Below are 18,051 nucleotides of genomic sequence, written 5' to 3' on the forward strand. Positions count from 1 at the left end.
TGGGGCTGTTTCTGAGGGTACAAATAGTAAATTTAATGCGGAGGAGACATATTATTTCCATTATTTTAGACACTACATGATACAACTTACATATGATAAATCAATGAAACCTAACATAACCAATTCTAAATAATTACCATCTTGGTAAGGTAAGGTTAGTTTAGGTTTCATTGATTTATCATATGTAAGTTGTACCATGTAGTGTCTAAAATAATGGAAATAATATGTCTCCCCTCATTATGAGGCTAGATAAACGTATTATAGGAGGTAAACAGAAAATAAAAATTGGAAATTTTGATTTTGAGGAAGTAGATACATTCAAGTACTTAGGAACAACCTTAAGTAGTGACGGAAATAAAGAGGCAGAAGTCAAAGAAAAAATAACAGCAGCTAACAGGGCATATTACGCTAACAAAAAACTACTGCAAAACAAAATACTAGGAAAAAGTACAAAAATGAGAATATATAAAACAGTTATTAGACCGGTCATGATGTATGCTGCAGAAACTATGACTATGACAAAAAAGCAAGAAGAAGACTTAAGAATTGTTGAGAGAAAAATATTAAGAACAATATTAGGACCAGTAAAACTAACAGAAAATGAGTACCGAAGAAGAATGAACCATGAAATAGCACAAGAAATTAAAGAGGACATAGTAAGAAAAATTAAACAACAAAGAGCAAGATGGCTGGGACATGTATGGAGAGCAGGAGAGGAAACAGTAGCGTACTCAATATTAGATTGGACCCCTGGAAAAGCTAGAAGAAGAGGAAGACCAAGGTCTACATGGTGGCAAGAGGTAAAAGACGACCTTAAGAGAATTGGGATGTGGAACTGGCAAGAAAAAACGAAAGATAGACGAGCCTGGCAGGATATGTGCCACAAGATATAAACAGAAGAGAATGGGGACTGATCTACCCCGAAACAAAGAAAAAAAAAAGATCTAGAAAGCTCGTAAGAGCGGCGTTACCCCATCTGGGGTGTTTAGCCACCATATATATATATATATATATATATATATATATATATATATATATATATATATATATATATATGTCTCCCCCGCCTTATATTTACTATTTGTACCCTCAGAAACAGCCCCAAATGCGTGAAAAGTTTTTTGGAACAGTTTTTGCCTGGAGCTCCAATTCTAAATTATTACCAAAACCATAGCATTCCGTTTAAAATAACAAAGTTGGGGTATTTTTCCGGTATAACCGTAAGTTTCAGAAAACTGAAACGAGCATTTTGGAAAACCCACGCAAGCAAATTTTCAGAACTCTAGTCGCAGTACTTTCCCATATACAGCTCGTGGAAGACCCTGTAGTTATGAATTATTTTCACCTCCAAACACCATCAACACCAAAGTCTATCAATATATTTTTGAATTTTTCGTGTTTTATTCTGTTTAAGGTCTTTTTATAATCATGAAGCATACGAAAACATCCTTACTTTGTTGCGATACTTAAATAAAATAAATCACCTCATTTGACTTTCCAATCAACAATTTCAAGAATTTAAGGTACAGGTATTCTTATGACATGCGTTTAGGTTATATCGTTAGAGTTTCCAGTGTGTTACGCCACAGTAAGCTGGAGGGGTCATAGACCAGCGTGACCTCTCAGACCTGGGTGCAAAACAGTTTTAAATTAAAAAAGTTAAACGATATCCCAACACTAAACATTAATGGGCAATAAAATAAAAGGCAATGCCTCGCAATATTTGCAGATATTACCGGATATCTACCGACCTTACCCTACTAAACTAGGTAACATTAACGAAACTCTAGAAACAGTTAGGTACGAGTACGTGCGTTCAACTTGCCGTGACGCCAAGCGTCCAAGTCCATTTTACACACCATCATTTTTAACCACAATAGTGGGGACAATGGAAACCGTAGAATCACTTTTTGGAAGTCACGTCCACGATGAATATAAGAAATAATGTCATATAGAGCATAATTTGTTATTGTGAGATGTTTTCCAGTTAATCTGTTTATTTTAGATTGTTTAAAACTTTAGGCCGGTTCCTCTCACCAAATAAATAAATCTGTCAGAATGAAATTACTAATAAAATAATAAATTTCTTTAATTTCTTATTTCTTAGACCTTTTGATATGTTAATGTTTCTAAATCTTCTTGATTTTAAGTATTTTCTTTTTTAAAAATAGTTTTTTTAATAATTTTTGAAAGATTGATAAAAAATTGACGTTTCGACTTTTCTTTTAAGCGTTTATCAAAATATGATATTGACACTGACAAATTGCGTATTTATATCGATCAATAGAATAGACAGATCTTCCATTACCAATCAATAATTAAAAGTATAAAAATATGTATTCATTTCGTGGGAGATAAGTTTGGCTGATAGATCTATCCAACTATCAGATTATGAATTAGATGCTTAGCTATCGAAAAAGCAAAAACTGCATTGAATGAAAACAATTATCCGGAAAAAAATGATAAACAACATATTCAAGAAAAGGATAAACGGATACTACAACCAATTAAAAAACAAAACAGAATTGAAACATCAAAACAAAATGATTTTCCTTATCATATGTGCAAGGACTATCCCAACAATTATCGAATTATTTCAATAAATATGATATTAGTATAGTTCATAAAGGACATAATAATACATTATCCAAATATTTCACTAAATTAAAGTCTAAAACACAAAACACAAAAGAGGTAATATTAGAATACAAGTGCCTTTTACTAATTGTGACGCTGTCTACATAGAGCAGACATCTTAGTGTTTAGAAAATAGATCAAAATGTTAACAATACGATAAAAAAAAGAAAACTGCATTAACGAACCATGAAATATCAAAAAAAAAAAACAAATTCAATTATAAAGATTCAAACATTTTTGAAACGGAATCTAATAGACGAAAAAGGAAATTTTTAGAAATGGTTCAAATTTATAAGAGCGAAAAAGCTATAAATGATAAAAAAGGACCTAAATAATTTAAGTAAAATTATTAACAAATAATTTAATATATGAGATGTAAACACTAAGGAAAAATTAATTTCTGGTTTGATTTTATTCTTATTTTGATATTCATGATGATGAAGGTGATCTATAGATCAATATAAATAAGCAAATTGTCAGTGTCAATATCATATGTTGATAAAGACTTTCAAAAATTTATTAAAAAAAACTAATTTTGCAACGGAAGATAACTAAAATCAAGAAGATTTAGAAACATAAAAATAAAATAATATTCATCCCTGCGAAATATTTTATCTTTCTAACACTGTAAAGTTATGCATCTGCTGTAATATTGTTAAAACCATTGTGTGCATTTGTAGATTTAGAACCCTCACAAAACATACAAAGATAGGTAGATACTGGTTACTAGTTTCGAGGAAATGGTATAATATTTTTCACAATCTAAGAAAGAAAGATAAGATCTAAAAATCGTAAATTTAGCTATTCAGGGTGCCCCACGACGAGTTAAAACTATTTGTATATATGGCAAAACACTTATAGTAAAATCACGAAAATTTCTACGTTTGGGTTTTCGGAAACGATATTTTTAACTAAAATATTTTCAAAAATGGCCGACTTCAGGTTCTATTTTAAGTAAAACAACCTGTATATTTATACATTTTTGAAATATAGATAAATTTTGTATACTTTTTGAGTTATTAATTATATTGTAAAAAATTTACCCTTATAAATTATTTTTTTACGAGGATACCCTTGAAGATATGAAAATGGTTTCTGTTCGGTTGTTTTTAGTATTATCCATACAGTTATATCAGTTCAGAAACATTGCGTCAAGTTCTGTCAGCATGTGGTTTTAACACAACAAAACTGAATGAACAGATGGTAATAACCGAATCGTTCGATGACGACAAGATTATTTGCGTCAGATAAAAGACTACGGAAGTTCTAATAGACGAATGGGGTACAAAAAGGGCTCAGTTCACGTCTGGTACCATGTTTAAACCAAACTCTCTCACAGGCAGGTACATTTTACTCGTCTATTTACGTTTTATAATTTAATATTCAGTTGTAGCAAGTTAACCAGGTATAATAGGTAATGATTTTTTTCCAAGTTCCAAGTAGGACTACAATAATGTGTATATATAAATATAATAAATTTATAAAATTAGGTAACTGCGCTATGGTAGATGGTAGATGGTAGATCAAACAAAATTGTCGGCAAGGGTTTTTACAATCTACAATTGATATTGGAAGAACTATAACACCATAGTAATATATGAATAAAAAGTAAAATATTCTGTTCTATCCATAAAAGTTGCGGGCTACTAAATTTTTAACTGCAAATTTCTTCTTCATCGCTAAATATCCCGAACAAATATTGTAAAATAAGGAGCCCATTAAGGTCTGTTATAGAATTGTTTATGATTATATTTGATCGCATGTCTGTCTGTCTAGTTTGAAGAGTCGGTTAAGTGATCGTTGATAGATTTCAATATAGAATAACGCTTAAAACTTTGTTGAAATTCAAATAAAGAAGTTTTTGTTTGACACAATGAGTGCCACAGACACATAGTTTTAAAGTGACCCTACGAAATATCACGGAAAACTACTTAAGATAAGATATTTCAATTACCTACAATGAGTCAAATTTATTCACTTCAATTTTATTTTATTTATTTTCGAGAAAAATATTAAAAACACAAAAGTGATCAAACTTATTAGAAAGAGCCAGACGTCGACAAATTTCACATAAGTATCTATTCAAACTACGTGCTTGACAGACATTTGAATGACTTATTGGATATTAGCAACCCTATAACTAACAAAAAGAAAAAACTATTTCAATTTTTAGTCTCTTTTGACAAACAATTAATTTCAAAAAATCAATGAAGAGGTTGACGTTTCAAGTTGTTTCAGTCTTTATTGAAATAAGACTTGATATTGACAATTTGTATAATTATATAAATCAATAGATCACCTACAATTTGGATATCAAAATGAAAATTAACCACAAAAAAATCTGTCGTTACATTTCAAAAATTTGTAGCTGACATGTTTTACGCTGATGTTCAGTGTCTGTTCCGTTCCTTAATTGTTTTTCTAAGAGGTTACTCCATTCGGATAACCTCTCACAAAATTGACAGCAAATTATATCATGATAGATACTTGCTGGCCCAACATGTTTTCTACGAAGCTCATTTAATGGATTGTTAAAGTGGAAACGTTTTAACATAACATTTTTGTCTGATTTTCATTTTGAAGGTTGTTTTTCGAATGTAATGATTTTGGAATTTTATGAAAAATGTATTTTATCGCAATTGTGATTTGATTGATGTAAGTAATTTGTTAATTTCTAAATAATTTCGTATATAAACGATAATTTCAGTCCCTGATGATGAATACGTAGATATTAGTTATACAAAAGCTTGGAATACCTATTAAAAAGAGTACTTCGTTCATAAATTGGTAGGTAAAGACTTTTTCAACGCAATTTTCATTTAATCAATTCCCTGATGGCGAATACACAGTTATTCGAAACCTTGGAAAATGTATTAAAAAGAGTTCACTTTGGTGTTTGATGGTTGAGGATTTCTTCAACTTTCAGTTCTGTTTCGACAGGGAATTAGTTTAAAAAAATAAGTTTTACTCTATTATCGAAATATTTGGAAATATACTACTATATTTGAATATATCGTGGGTTAACACAGACCGCCATAGTGCACGAAGTTGGAGCTGCTATCTCACGCTATTCGGTTTTGATCTGCTATTATTTCTGCTAAATAAAATATCGCATTTGTTTCTTTTTAGATTTATTCAAGAAATAATTTTATTCCTGAATAAATTTTCTTTATTGTCGATATAGTCAGATAAATAACATGCTTTGTTTTCAATGAATATTGACGTTTCGACTTAACTTTATTACAATTATAGACACCTGTTTTATTAAAAATCTATAAAAGGTTATAAAGTACTATACTTCAATATAAATTACTGTTTACCATGAAATTTTCCTTACTTAATACCTTGGATCTCCTTGAATTTTAAATTTTCTAGTACCTAAATTCCCAGTTAGTGAAATTTCGAACTATTTTTTTAAATTATCAGAAATAAACACAAGTGTAGTAGTTATTTACTATAGACACAAATATACGTGAAATATTTCACTTTTCGATATCTTTTCTTTGAATGTCGCCGAGTTTGTTGTATAAAAATATATTTTATTTATTTTATTACATTTAAAGGAAGCTAGTTGGGTCATTGCACCATTACAAAATGATATCATTATCGGTTCTTGGAAATTGAGGGTTTCTCCAACGTATTAATATGAGCAGTTTTTCAAATTAGGTGTCTATGAAATATTTACAATATATGAAACAAGTGAACTTTGTATTCTCTATTCACAAAGCTGATTTTCTCTCATTTATACTTTATATTTTAATGATTTTGCTCTATGTGATTTCTCTTATTACAAATATTCAATTCGTCGGAAATCAATCGATTTAGAAAACATCTAATCTTAACGTTTATTTTAACTTATCTTCAGTTTACAACAAAACTAATTCGTTCTAGAATCGAGTCCAACATTCTATAGTCTATTTTTATGTATGAGAGAGTAATAAAATGATGGAACATTCTTAATCCATAGGCGTATTATTTCTTTTAGTAGACAGCGTTTTAGTAGTGTATGAAATAACATTTGTATAAATATAATATAATATATCACATGTACACTTATATTTTCACTAAATTAACTTGCTTATAAGTTCTAAAGAGTTGAAGAAAGGAACGAGGAGATACAAAAGTCAATAAATCATCTTTAACAAAACAGTTTTAACTGCTGATGTGTATTATAAGGTTTGTTCTTGGTACCTGCCCTGAACTGGACTAGTGCAGGCCTGTTCATGAGTGTATAGAATTAGTTAGATCGGATACAAAGAACGATATACGAGGAAAAAGGGTTTTATCATAAAAATTATTCTACATTTGAATGATTTACTGCTTCCATCGACTCAATTCGAGTCCTTTTCCAAGCAGATCTTTTTCTAACCTTTCAAGGAAATTTGAGCAGACGCAAGAGCTTTTGGTCAGGAGTCAGATGTTTTGGCATCAACTTCGCACAGACTTTTTTCATGTGTAAAATTTTTCTAACCGTTTCTTTATCGGTGTTACAGCCTCGGCAATCATCCGGATGCTTATTCGCCGATTTGCACGCACAAATTGATTTAGGTCACTGTTTCCGAAGCTGAAACAGTCACAGGGCGACCTGGGCGCTGGTCATCTTCAGTGCTCTCTCAGCACACACTAAAGTGTTTACATCACTCAAAAACACGCGCACGAGATCGAGAATTGAGTTTTTTAAATTTTACGAGAAATTTGAGATGAAACGAATAATCAAAAACGAATTAGTACTTATTGATATTTTACATTCGTCCGATGACGAAGATGTAGTGCCACCGTTTCCAGATTATACTGACTTGCACTGTACTGGTTGAACTGACTCTAGACCCAGTGCAAGCAGTACAGTGAACTAGTTCTCTTGCACTGCTACTAAGAACAGCGACACTAGCGCTGGTTCTGCTACAACGAACGCTTTATTGTACACTTTCTGAATAAGTTCTGTAGCTACCAAGAACAAACATATTATCAATCTACGCCCCTTTAACAGTTTACCACCGTTGTCATTTCTTTACCAAATATCTCACTACTTCTTTTCTTTAGAATGAATACAATTTTTTTAATTAATTATATTATCAGGTCAAATATTAAATAAAATGAAAAAAAATTCTTTATCGATGATATTTTCTTTGTTGATACTCTGTATATAAATTCTTTAATCAGTCTTAAATTAAAGTCATTGGAGCGCATTTTCAATCCAAGGCATTCCAATTATGTGCTTCACCTAAGAATTAGTCAATGGTCAAATATGCAGATTTGTTTATTTATTTTTCAAATGAACTGAAAGCAATTAGCCTAATCGACTGAAACTTAGTAGCTTGGAACCGTCCTTGAACTAGATACAGATAATTTCTATTCTCGTTTTCTATAAATGTAACAAATCGACGAAATTAACTTAACGCTGGGAGACACACGACCCACCTTGTTTATTTTTATACTGGGTGTCACTCTCATCTTATTATTTTTGTTAACATGACACGAAAATAGTACCACGTTAAATTAATTTGAAAAATTGTTGTGTTGACTATTTTATATAAAATTATTTCAGTAGAAAATATAATTTGATTTTTTACAGCTGTAGCCCAACTTTCACTTTTCCAATAGCCTCTGTAATATCGTCTTCATAACGTTCCGTTTATCTTCGTTTTGGTGCCATTTGTCGTTTTCTATTTTCTTTATGAGGCCAAAACAGTTTTTTAATATCAATTTCTCTTTGTTTTATCCTTAACTGATATCTTCCAATGAAGTGTCTAGGTGTTATCTTAGATAAAACTCTTTCTTGTAACAATAATTTGATCAATGTAACCTCCAAAACCACTGCGGCTATATGGACTTGTCATAAACTTATAGGTAAAACATGGAGGCTTAAGTCTGAAATGGTATACTGGGTATACGAAACAATCATTAAATATATGATCACAGTTGCATCACTTGTTTGGTGGTCAAAAACTGAACACACAACAGCTCAGAAAAAATTCTACTAAAGACTGATATGCTTGAGAATCCAAGAGCTGTGTCAATATGTCTTACTAGAGCTTTAGAAGCTCTACTAAAACTGCCTTAGCCTTATATTAAAAGAAGAGACTTTAATCGACACCAACAGGCAATCCAAACAAAAAATTCTGTTAGCCTAAATATTCTATAATCAATAAAACTGGAAAGCAGTGTACCAAATGCAGTATGATGAACACAGACGTCCCAGTCAAAGTTGTAATCAGGAGCTGGAGCAGGTCCTCATACACTGGGGTAATCACTTACTATTTTTCAGATAGAGTTGCTAGCTATAAACAAATGTGCTCAGAAATGTTTGGATAAAAACATCTACCACATTTACATCCTCTCCGACAGTCCAGCTACCTTACAGGTAAACCTAATCTAGCTACCAAGTCATCAGGAAATATCAGGCGATGAGGAAGTAGACAACCTTGCCGACAAAGGGCAACGACTCCATGTATTTGACAAAAACCCTACTGTGGCCTGATGAGATCTCGCATCAGCAACGAACTGAAGAGGTGGCTGTAGAATCTGGATACTGGAAAAAGACTTGAAGTCTTCTGGCAATTGACAGCCACGTCAAATATCACTTAAAGACGATAGCTAACAGCTAAAACAGTTCCTAAAACAATCTACAATCTAATTTCAATCGTCTGTAGCTTCTTCTTTCCAATACTACTGACTTTTTATTATTTGTTTATGATACATGATACATCTGTATACATAAATGGTTAATAGTTTTTACCATCACTGTTTTTTAATATTGATATCTGTACACTACTCATTGAAATTGAGAAGTTGATGGGTTATTCGAAATATTTTGAAGTAAATTGGGATTTTAGTTGAATGATTCACACATTTCGAAGGAAAAATGACAAATGTTATCAGAATATTTTGATTCTATAGTATACACAACTATCATTTACAGATAATTTTAGAATATTTCTATATCCACTTGTCTTAAGACATCTGTCAGGAGGTTAACTGTAATCTATGTATGTTTTGAAAGAGATCTTTCCTTATAATAAATAAACAAGCAATAAATAGTGAACAGTTGTTTTCATATTGAACCCAAATGTAATGTAAATTGGGTTCCATACAAAACACTTTACTATTTGTAACAGAATGTCATACTGTTAAAACTACAATAAACAAATAGTTCCAAGGAAGTAATCTTTGCGGATTTGTATACAAGCATCACGTATATTTCTATCCACCTCAGTAAAGGACTTTTGAAATAACTTTTAGCAGGGCCGATCTGAGAGCAAAATGTGTGTAATGTTGAACTTTGACTCTCCTTACAATGAAACTTATACAAAATATCAATACATCAAATCTTTTGCCTTTTTCGGCGCCCCCAGAAAACAATACGTGTCCCGACTTCGGAGACGCCTTAGGCCGGCACTGATTACTAAGAATAAAATATACGAGGTGTGCTAAAGAGGTAATGGGAATTATCGTGTTAAAACTAAAGTAAAAAAGTTAAATAAATTTGTATTAATTTCTTTGGAGTGGAACGCAGTGCATTTATCCTAATGTAGCATTTCCGAAAGGCTTTTACCTGCTGTGTTGTGGCACTTTTAGATTTTAGAAAGAGCCAGAAGTTGAACAGGCAGCGATTAAAAAATCGCGAAACAAAAGTTTTCATGAGTAACTTTAACAATATTATCAAACATTTTCATTTGTTTTCCAATGGAGAAGGATTTAATCAAATGTTATTTTTGCAGTAATCAAAAAGACGGTAATCAGTTACGTGTTACTAACAAGTTTTACAGAAGTAGATAACAAAGATACTGACATAGGAAGACTTTTTTTATTATATCTCAAAAATCGTTGAACCGCACTTATTAAATATTTTCTACATGAATGCATGAATGTCGATCTGGAGTAAAATCTGAATTTATTACTACTAAGAGGTATGGCCTTATCGGATATTATGATAAGAAATGATTCTACTAGAAAAATCATTTTTTTTGTCAAAAATTTGGTACTAATAAATACAGAATAGATTTCAATAACAGTAAAATCTATAGTTCAAATAATTAATTTTCAAAGAAAGAATTGAATGTGTCATGCTGAGAAGTGATCATGAGATAATAGGGGCAATATATGGGCAATACTATTATAAGTTATAATTACTTTAGTAATTAATTTCTATCTACCTTGACGACATTATTTTTTATTGTTGTTGGGAGAGTTTCAAAAAACATATTTCAATTCCCACGTCCTGAAATATTTTTTAAAAACCCATGCCAATTTATAGATGATTTCCCAAAATCATCTCAACAGTACATACTCGTGTTTTTTGTCAGTTACGAGGGGACTATGAAATTACGAACAGGAAGAAAATAAATGAAATGGATAAAAACAAAATTTCGTTAGTGGAATTAAGTGTTTACTCAATTTCCCAATTTAGGAACTTGTAAAAGATCCACTACCACTATTTTTCCAACATTCCCAAACATTTCCAAAATCTATTAAGTAAGTCACATGTGTAATATCTTCTCAGTTTGCTCCAATTGGGTCGTTGGCATCAGGCAAGATGTTTGAATCGATCGACGTCGAAAACAGCATTCAATACTGCTCTGGAATTGTATGAAGAGCTATGGCATAAATGCCCAGCTTTTACAAGGGGTGGAATAGATCTTGTTAGGTTCAAGTGCAAGTATGAGCCACTCAAGTATTAGTTGGTGTAGTGATAGTATAAAAAATGTTCTGTAGATCGTAATTTTTATTCATATAAATCTTTTTCATTGACGTAGCATAATACTTGTCGGTGTAATGGAATTTCTTTAAGTTAAAGGTGTAAGCCTGTCAAATAAATTTTTTTTTCTACGCTCATCTCTGCAAACGTCAAAAATCGCAGTGTCAACATTCCTTGTAAATGACATTTAACAATAACATGCACGTAATGAGATCTCATAACATACACGTGCGTTTTGAGAAGAAAACTTCAACTTCATGGTTTAATTACATTACAATCATATTTTTATTTACGTAACACTTTAATTGGTCTATTTACACGAATTTAGTCAGTTAAAAAACATAAAAACTTTTAGCATTAGCTATATATATTTAGGATTGACAGAGTGATGCCCCTAAATGTAGGCACCACATTATGCTATTTCTTTAAAAATAGGACACGTTTTCTTAAGTAGCATGCTATGAAAATAAATGTCTTTTATATTGTCCATTTCTTGAACAAAATATGATTGTATCCTAACATTTTCTCAACTTTATCTACGAATATGTCTAATAGTATTGAAAGTGATGAAATTATGAGAACTCCACCGGAGAAATTAGAAAAAGCTCAAGCTGCCACACATAATTTGTTACCGCCAAAATCCAAAGAAACGTACGAAATAACCTATTAAAAATGTGTGGATTGGCGACACAAACATGCAGTTAAATCCTTTTCGGAGAATGCTTCTTTATTTTTTAATTACAGAAACGGAAAATGCATAAAACAGGTTGTGGTGATAAACACAATCGGTAATACACCACGCAAAATTGCTGAATATCTTGAGCTGCCGAAACCAAAGCAATATACCGAACATTGTTTCAGGAGATCATCAGCCACTATGTTAGTTGATGCAGGAGGTGATATGCTATCATTAAAACGATTTGGTGGCTGACAATCTTCTACATTAGCGGAAGGCTAAGTGAATAAATCTCTTAAAAATGAAAATGACAACGCATTACGAATATTGGAAGCAATTACCAATTGTCAATCTTCGTCTTCTGATGTACCGAGCAGTACTACAATTAAAAATAACCGTTCATCACCATTAAATAATAAGGCACAATCGATATACAATAATTGTTTAATGGTTATTAACAAATATTATAATAAAGTTTAAATAATTGCGATGTTTTTTATTCAATGGAAGAAAATGAATGGGCGTAGAAAAAGTATAGTACGTTACACTGTAAGCCCATTAAACACTCATGAAATGATAAAATTTTTTACTTCGTACGTAATGTGTTACAACTCTTGTTAAGTAATATACTATTTTATCGTTATTTCTACTTTAAAATTAACTGGAAAAGGTTCCATATTACATTTTTATTAAAATGCGTGATAACATACAATTTAGGCATCACAAACACGAAACATATATTCTATTCAAACCCAGAAGAATTCTTACCATTAATAAAAAATTAAGTCAATTAAGCAAATTTATGATGGCATGCGGGGTTGTCAAATGTATTTTTTTGAGAGTATTCGGTTTTTAAGAAAATGCGGTGTGAGAAGTCAATGGGACATTAAATTTTCATAATACGATTGACTATAATTAAAATTTTGCAAATGAAAATAATGAATTATGCCAATTTTAAAATAGTGATACCATTAAAAAATATATAGAAGCACATCATCAGTGTGGCAACTATGGTTATGTCTAGTGTGGTTAAGTAATAAACATTGTCCAAAAGGTTGTTGAACTGCTTATTCCATATTTATGTCAAAATTGCCAGTGCTATTGTGGATTTTATGAAATTAAATCCGTTTGTACACCGGAAATACAGAAATAGCTTTTATTCAATGAAGCAGATTCTATAGAAGGTTCGATCAGGGTGATTGTCCTTCCAATTTATTTAATATGGATAATAATAATATTGAAAAACATATCTTTCGAGCGTTTGATAACAGATTTTTGGCATCATTCTATTGCTTCAATAGTGAAATATTCAATCTCTCAAGAGAAGATTTACAACCATATTCACTAGAGACCTGATTATTTTTAAGGAATATTTTTATTTGAAAAAACATGGACTTTATATAGATTACAAGTATATTAGAAGTTATGATGAACTCAATTGATTTTAAGAACTTTATCATGTAACAACTACAAATATTCGGTGACCTCAAAAACAGTTCACTGAATCTTATTCGTTTATCGATAAAACAGAGACCTCATCCAAGTGGTGGGCTACAAAATCAAAAAAACTTCAACCCAACAACGCCTCGCAGAAAAAATCGAGAATGTCACACATTTTTAAGCAGAAACGGACCTCTGCACTCCCTCCGTAAGGTAGTTAGTCACCCTCTCAACTTTTATCGTTATCTTATTCAATGAATAGTTGGCGAAGGTATTCCCACTGTACGCTCCGCGTCCAAGTGAAAGCCTTTCATACCGACAAAAACACATTGTAACGTCTGATGCTACTACGTTCGTTCTTCTCCACATTGACCTCAATGTGAACTTGTGCCCATAATTTCTTGATCTTCTTCAAATATGACGAGGGCAATAATTACTTACCTGAATGTTTTCTTTCAATGCGGAGTCTGCGGAGCAATAGTGCACCTGTATTTCAGGTCCTCTAAATCAATGCCAATGTAATAGACAATATCTGACTTGCAAAAATCTTTTCACGCATTTTTCTATCCTTCTTGTGAATATCGGGGAGGACTGAATCCAATAGATAGTCGATACTTTTTTGTTCCATTCTCGAAAAGTTTCTGTAGTCGTTTGGTTCCGAATCACACAGAAAGTTTAAGAGATGCTTATGAGAGAAATTTGTATCATTCTTTAGATAAACCTCGTTTTTTCTATTGTTTGTTTTTCCGCTTCACGACAACCAATGTTAAGGCTCGAGTTCTCAGCTTTGACTCTTTGACTGATGAAGACGCTTTGATAGTGTAGGGCCTACTTAAATAAATAGTTCGTTTCCTCCTTTTTAATTCACTCATACTATTTATAGTGAAAATAATTTCTTAGGGTGAAATATATTTATGAACATCGACCGAAAAATCTCAAAAAAATTCAGAATTACTCAATTGTTATATAAATTATATTAATGAAAATAAAAACAAATACAAAAAGAGATTCAGATGGCTCGTTAAAAAGAGAAAGTGACAACCCAATCAGACTAGAAGAAATGCGTCGTTAAGTAAAACGAATGAATACGTTTAAGTCAAATTTAGTAATTAAAATTCAATATATTTTATTTATGTAATTAAAGTTTCCTTTTTTGTCCAATTTACTAAATTATGAATATGTTAATTAATGTCTGTCACAAGTTTTTTAATACCACGAGAAAGAAATTTTGGTTGAAATTAGTGAAACCAGTATCCACTTGAGATACGCAACTGTGAAAGAGATAATTTTGAAAAAAGGGATAATAAATACCGCTCGACGAGGAGTAATCTCTTGTAATATTGTAAGGCAGTGCTCAAAGTCTTCTTTAGTGAGGGCTTTAGGAGCTCGGCTGTTTTTTGCTTTACCGCTTCCACCGACTCAAATCGGGTCCCTTTCGAAGCAGATATTTTTCAAACTTTTCAAGGAAATCTGAACAGACGCAAGAGCTTTTGGTCAGGAGTCAGATTTTTTGGCACCAAGTTCGTACAGTCTTTTGTTATCTGTAATTCCTCGTGTAAAATTTTTTTAACCGTTTCTTTATCGGTGTTTACAACTTCGGCAATTATCCGGATGCTCATTTGACGAACTACACGTAGAATTTGGTTGATTTTGGTCACTGTTTCCGGAGTCACAGGGCGATCTGGGCGCCGGACATCTTCAATGCTCTCTCGGCCCTCACTAAAGCGCTTACACCACTCAAAAATCCCCATAGGCCTCATCCAACAATTTACTCAGTCGAAGTAATTATCAAAATTAAAAATAAAGCAAACAAATCACAAACAATTGAAGTTATATACTTGCAGTTCAGCACAAAAGATGAAAAAGTTATTTTCCCAAATCCAATCAATCGTAAGGTTATATGGATGGACAATTAGTACATTTTGAGACAGCTTAGCAAATAAAGTAGTGGTTGACTGATAATGTTATTAATTTTTTTTTTCGTAATTACCAGTACGTCTCTGTTGGAAGTTTAGTTTCAAGTCTGGAAAATCTAACAGGAAAAGAACGACGTAAAGATTTGAAGAAATCGTTTACGGTTAATCAATTTGTAAGAATGGGAATAGGCAGACAAGCAATTTATAAGTAAAAAAAAAACCATCGAGTAATTAGCGTTTGAAATTAATTCTAGCTTCACTTTTCCCTTTACGTATGATAATTCAAAAACTTGTCTAGCACAATAGTTCAATAAGAGATTTTCCAATTTTTTGACTTATGACACTATTTGAGCGGAGATGCAAATTCACGATCTTTGTCGGAGTGTTGAGACAAGTATTTCGATTGTTAGAAGCTTAGGATCAGACAGAAAAAAATGCAAAATAAAAACAGGAAAGCTTTGGTTGAAGCATATCACGGAAAACTGGGAGCCAGTTTACAAAAATTGGACAAAAAAATCAAAATCGATAAGAAATATGTAAAATACACAAAAGTTTAACTCGAAGGTAACGATATGATTGATGATATCTCGTGGTCATTTTTCAGCAAACATTTGTCTATCTGGAAATTCTGTAACCGCTAAAATATGTATAGATTAATGTAGTTCATGGAGAAAAACAAGGAAATTTTGTATTTTGGTAAGATATGGCAACTGCTCATTATTTGTGGAAACTTTTGCAGAGTTGATTATTCCGTTTATTGAGAAGTCTAGGAATGTTCCTAATGTGCCTCAGCGGATGCCAATTGAACGTTTTTTGCGGAATTTGAAACTAAATGTATATTCTGAAGGTTGCGAAGTCGACTGGGTGCTGATTCAATTATATAAAATGTTTGTAATTATATTGTAGTACCCATTGTTTCATGGAGTGTAAATAATCAACCGTTTGTACTAATAGTATTGTGTATGCAACAGAAATGGCACCAATAAAGTTGACTGTATGAGTCATAGAGTTGATAATAAAAATAGAAAGAACGGGGTATGGAAGCTTGTTCAAGTAGACCTGAACTGATAGAGACAAACACTCTCTCTCCACTCTATTCTGATTGGAGTAGAGAGAGATGTCCAATAGTACAATGCCACTCTATCTTTAGTATTAAATCATTGGTATAAATTGATCATCTGAGCTTAATATTTGCATGCTTGCACTTTATTATTGTACTAACATTCTTAATGTTTGAAAACATGACCATTCTTCCTACATATTTCCTCTAAATTGAATCCATTTTTGTTATTTCCTCTTTCGGTTTTGTCATCATCAATCAGATCAGGGAATAATGTGTGATATTCTCCATACTTTTGTCTCTTCTTATAGATTTGATGAACCTAAATTGAGGGCTTTACAGTGACAGGATGCCACTCAAACTCACGACTGGCGAGGGTGCGCAGCCGTGGAAATAAATCCGATCCGTTCGTTGCGAACGCTCCGTCCGATGATGAAGTGCGTGACTATCTTTAGAAGCAGTTTTAGGAATTTGGAAGTGAGGCCTTGTATATTACATAATATCAGCCAATGACAATAAAATTCGATAATTTATAGATCAAAATATTAATAACCAAAACATTAGATACGGTAAATGAATTTAATTTCCGTTAAGTTAACAAAACCTAAATTTAAACTTGAAACATTCTAATTTTGACATTGGCATAAAACTGTAATAAAACCATTTTACAACTATTATATTTCAAACAGTAGGAACGAATGTGGGCGATTTAACGCCGTTTTACACTGTTAGACGTGTGTAGGTGAGTAGAAGAGAAAAAACAGACAGCATTATCATACTTTACATACACCAGAAAAAGAAAATATTTACGAGGTAAAAACAATAGGATGATAATTACTGAGATGGAAATAGGTCCGTGCTTCGCCAACTTTTCTCTTTCAATTTTCAGTTAATTCTTTTTTTTTCTCTTCATATAGAACTTCAACATCTTACTTCCTTTTTTGTCCAATAGGATATTTGACAGTGGTAAAAAATAAATTTTTATTGATGTTTATTAATCGATTGAAATCTCAAAAATTTTTTTATTATTAAACAGGCGAGGCACCGATCAGTTGCGAGTGACGTCACTAAACAGTAAACTCTCTATAAATGTCATTTAATTCCCTTTATTTCGCCTAAGCTTTGCTTTTTGTATTTTTGTTGGGAATAAAAATGTTTATAGAGGGTTATAGAGGTTGTTTATTAAATAATTTTTTTCAAGTTTCAACCCAACGTTCGGCAAGCTCTTTGAAACATTAAGAAATAGATTGAGATTCGTTGGAGAATTTTTAGGTAGGATAAGGGAAATTTGTTATAGGAGGAAGGTTTGTTGGAGTTGGCCCTTATATAGGAACTGCTCCTCTGCACGGCTGGAGTTGTGCAGGTTGCGTGGGGTTGTGTTTGCTGTCCTGACTGGAAAGGAAGCGAGCGACATTTGCCATTAGGAAACTAACGACAGCTATAACAAGTAAAAACGGTTTTTCTCAATTTGGGGATTTTTTAACCGCTTCACCAGGCTACATCGCAGAAAACCTGCAACACCGCCGATAAATAATTATTGGTAAAAACATTCTTTGTGCTTAGATGCAAAAAATTGGCGCACTACTTTTCCAATATCTTTTTTGGGTTCAACTTTTTCCAATGAAAA

The 18,051-nt window shown here is 32.0% G+C and overlaps 1 protein-coding gene across 1 annotated transcript; it reads left to right on the top strand.

The window, feature by feature from the left end:
- Positions 1-224: 224 nt before the first annotated feature.
- Positions 225-6,281, top strand: LOC130894852 (uncharacterized). The gene is made up of 2 exons (XM_057801869.1): positions 225-584; positions 6,201-6,281. The coding sequence occupies exons 1-2, from the start codon at positions 225-227 to the stop codon at positions 6,279-6,281; spliced, it is 441 nt and encodes a 146-aa protein (XP_057657852.1).
- The last annotated feature ends 11,770 nt before the right edge of the window (positions 6,282-18,051 follow it).

This window comes from Diorhabda carinulata, chromosome 1, assembly GCF_026250575.1.
Source record: "Diorhabda carinulata isolate Delta chromosome 1, icDioCari1.1, whole genome shotgun sequence".
In the NCBI taxonomy this organism is placed as follows: Eukaryota; Metazoa; Arthropoda; class Insecta; order Coleoptera; family Chrysomelidae; genus Diorhabda; species Diorhabda carinulata.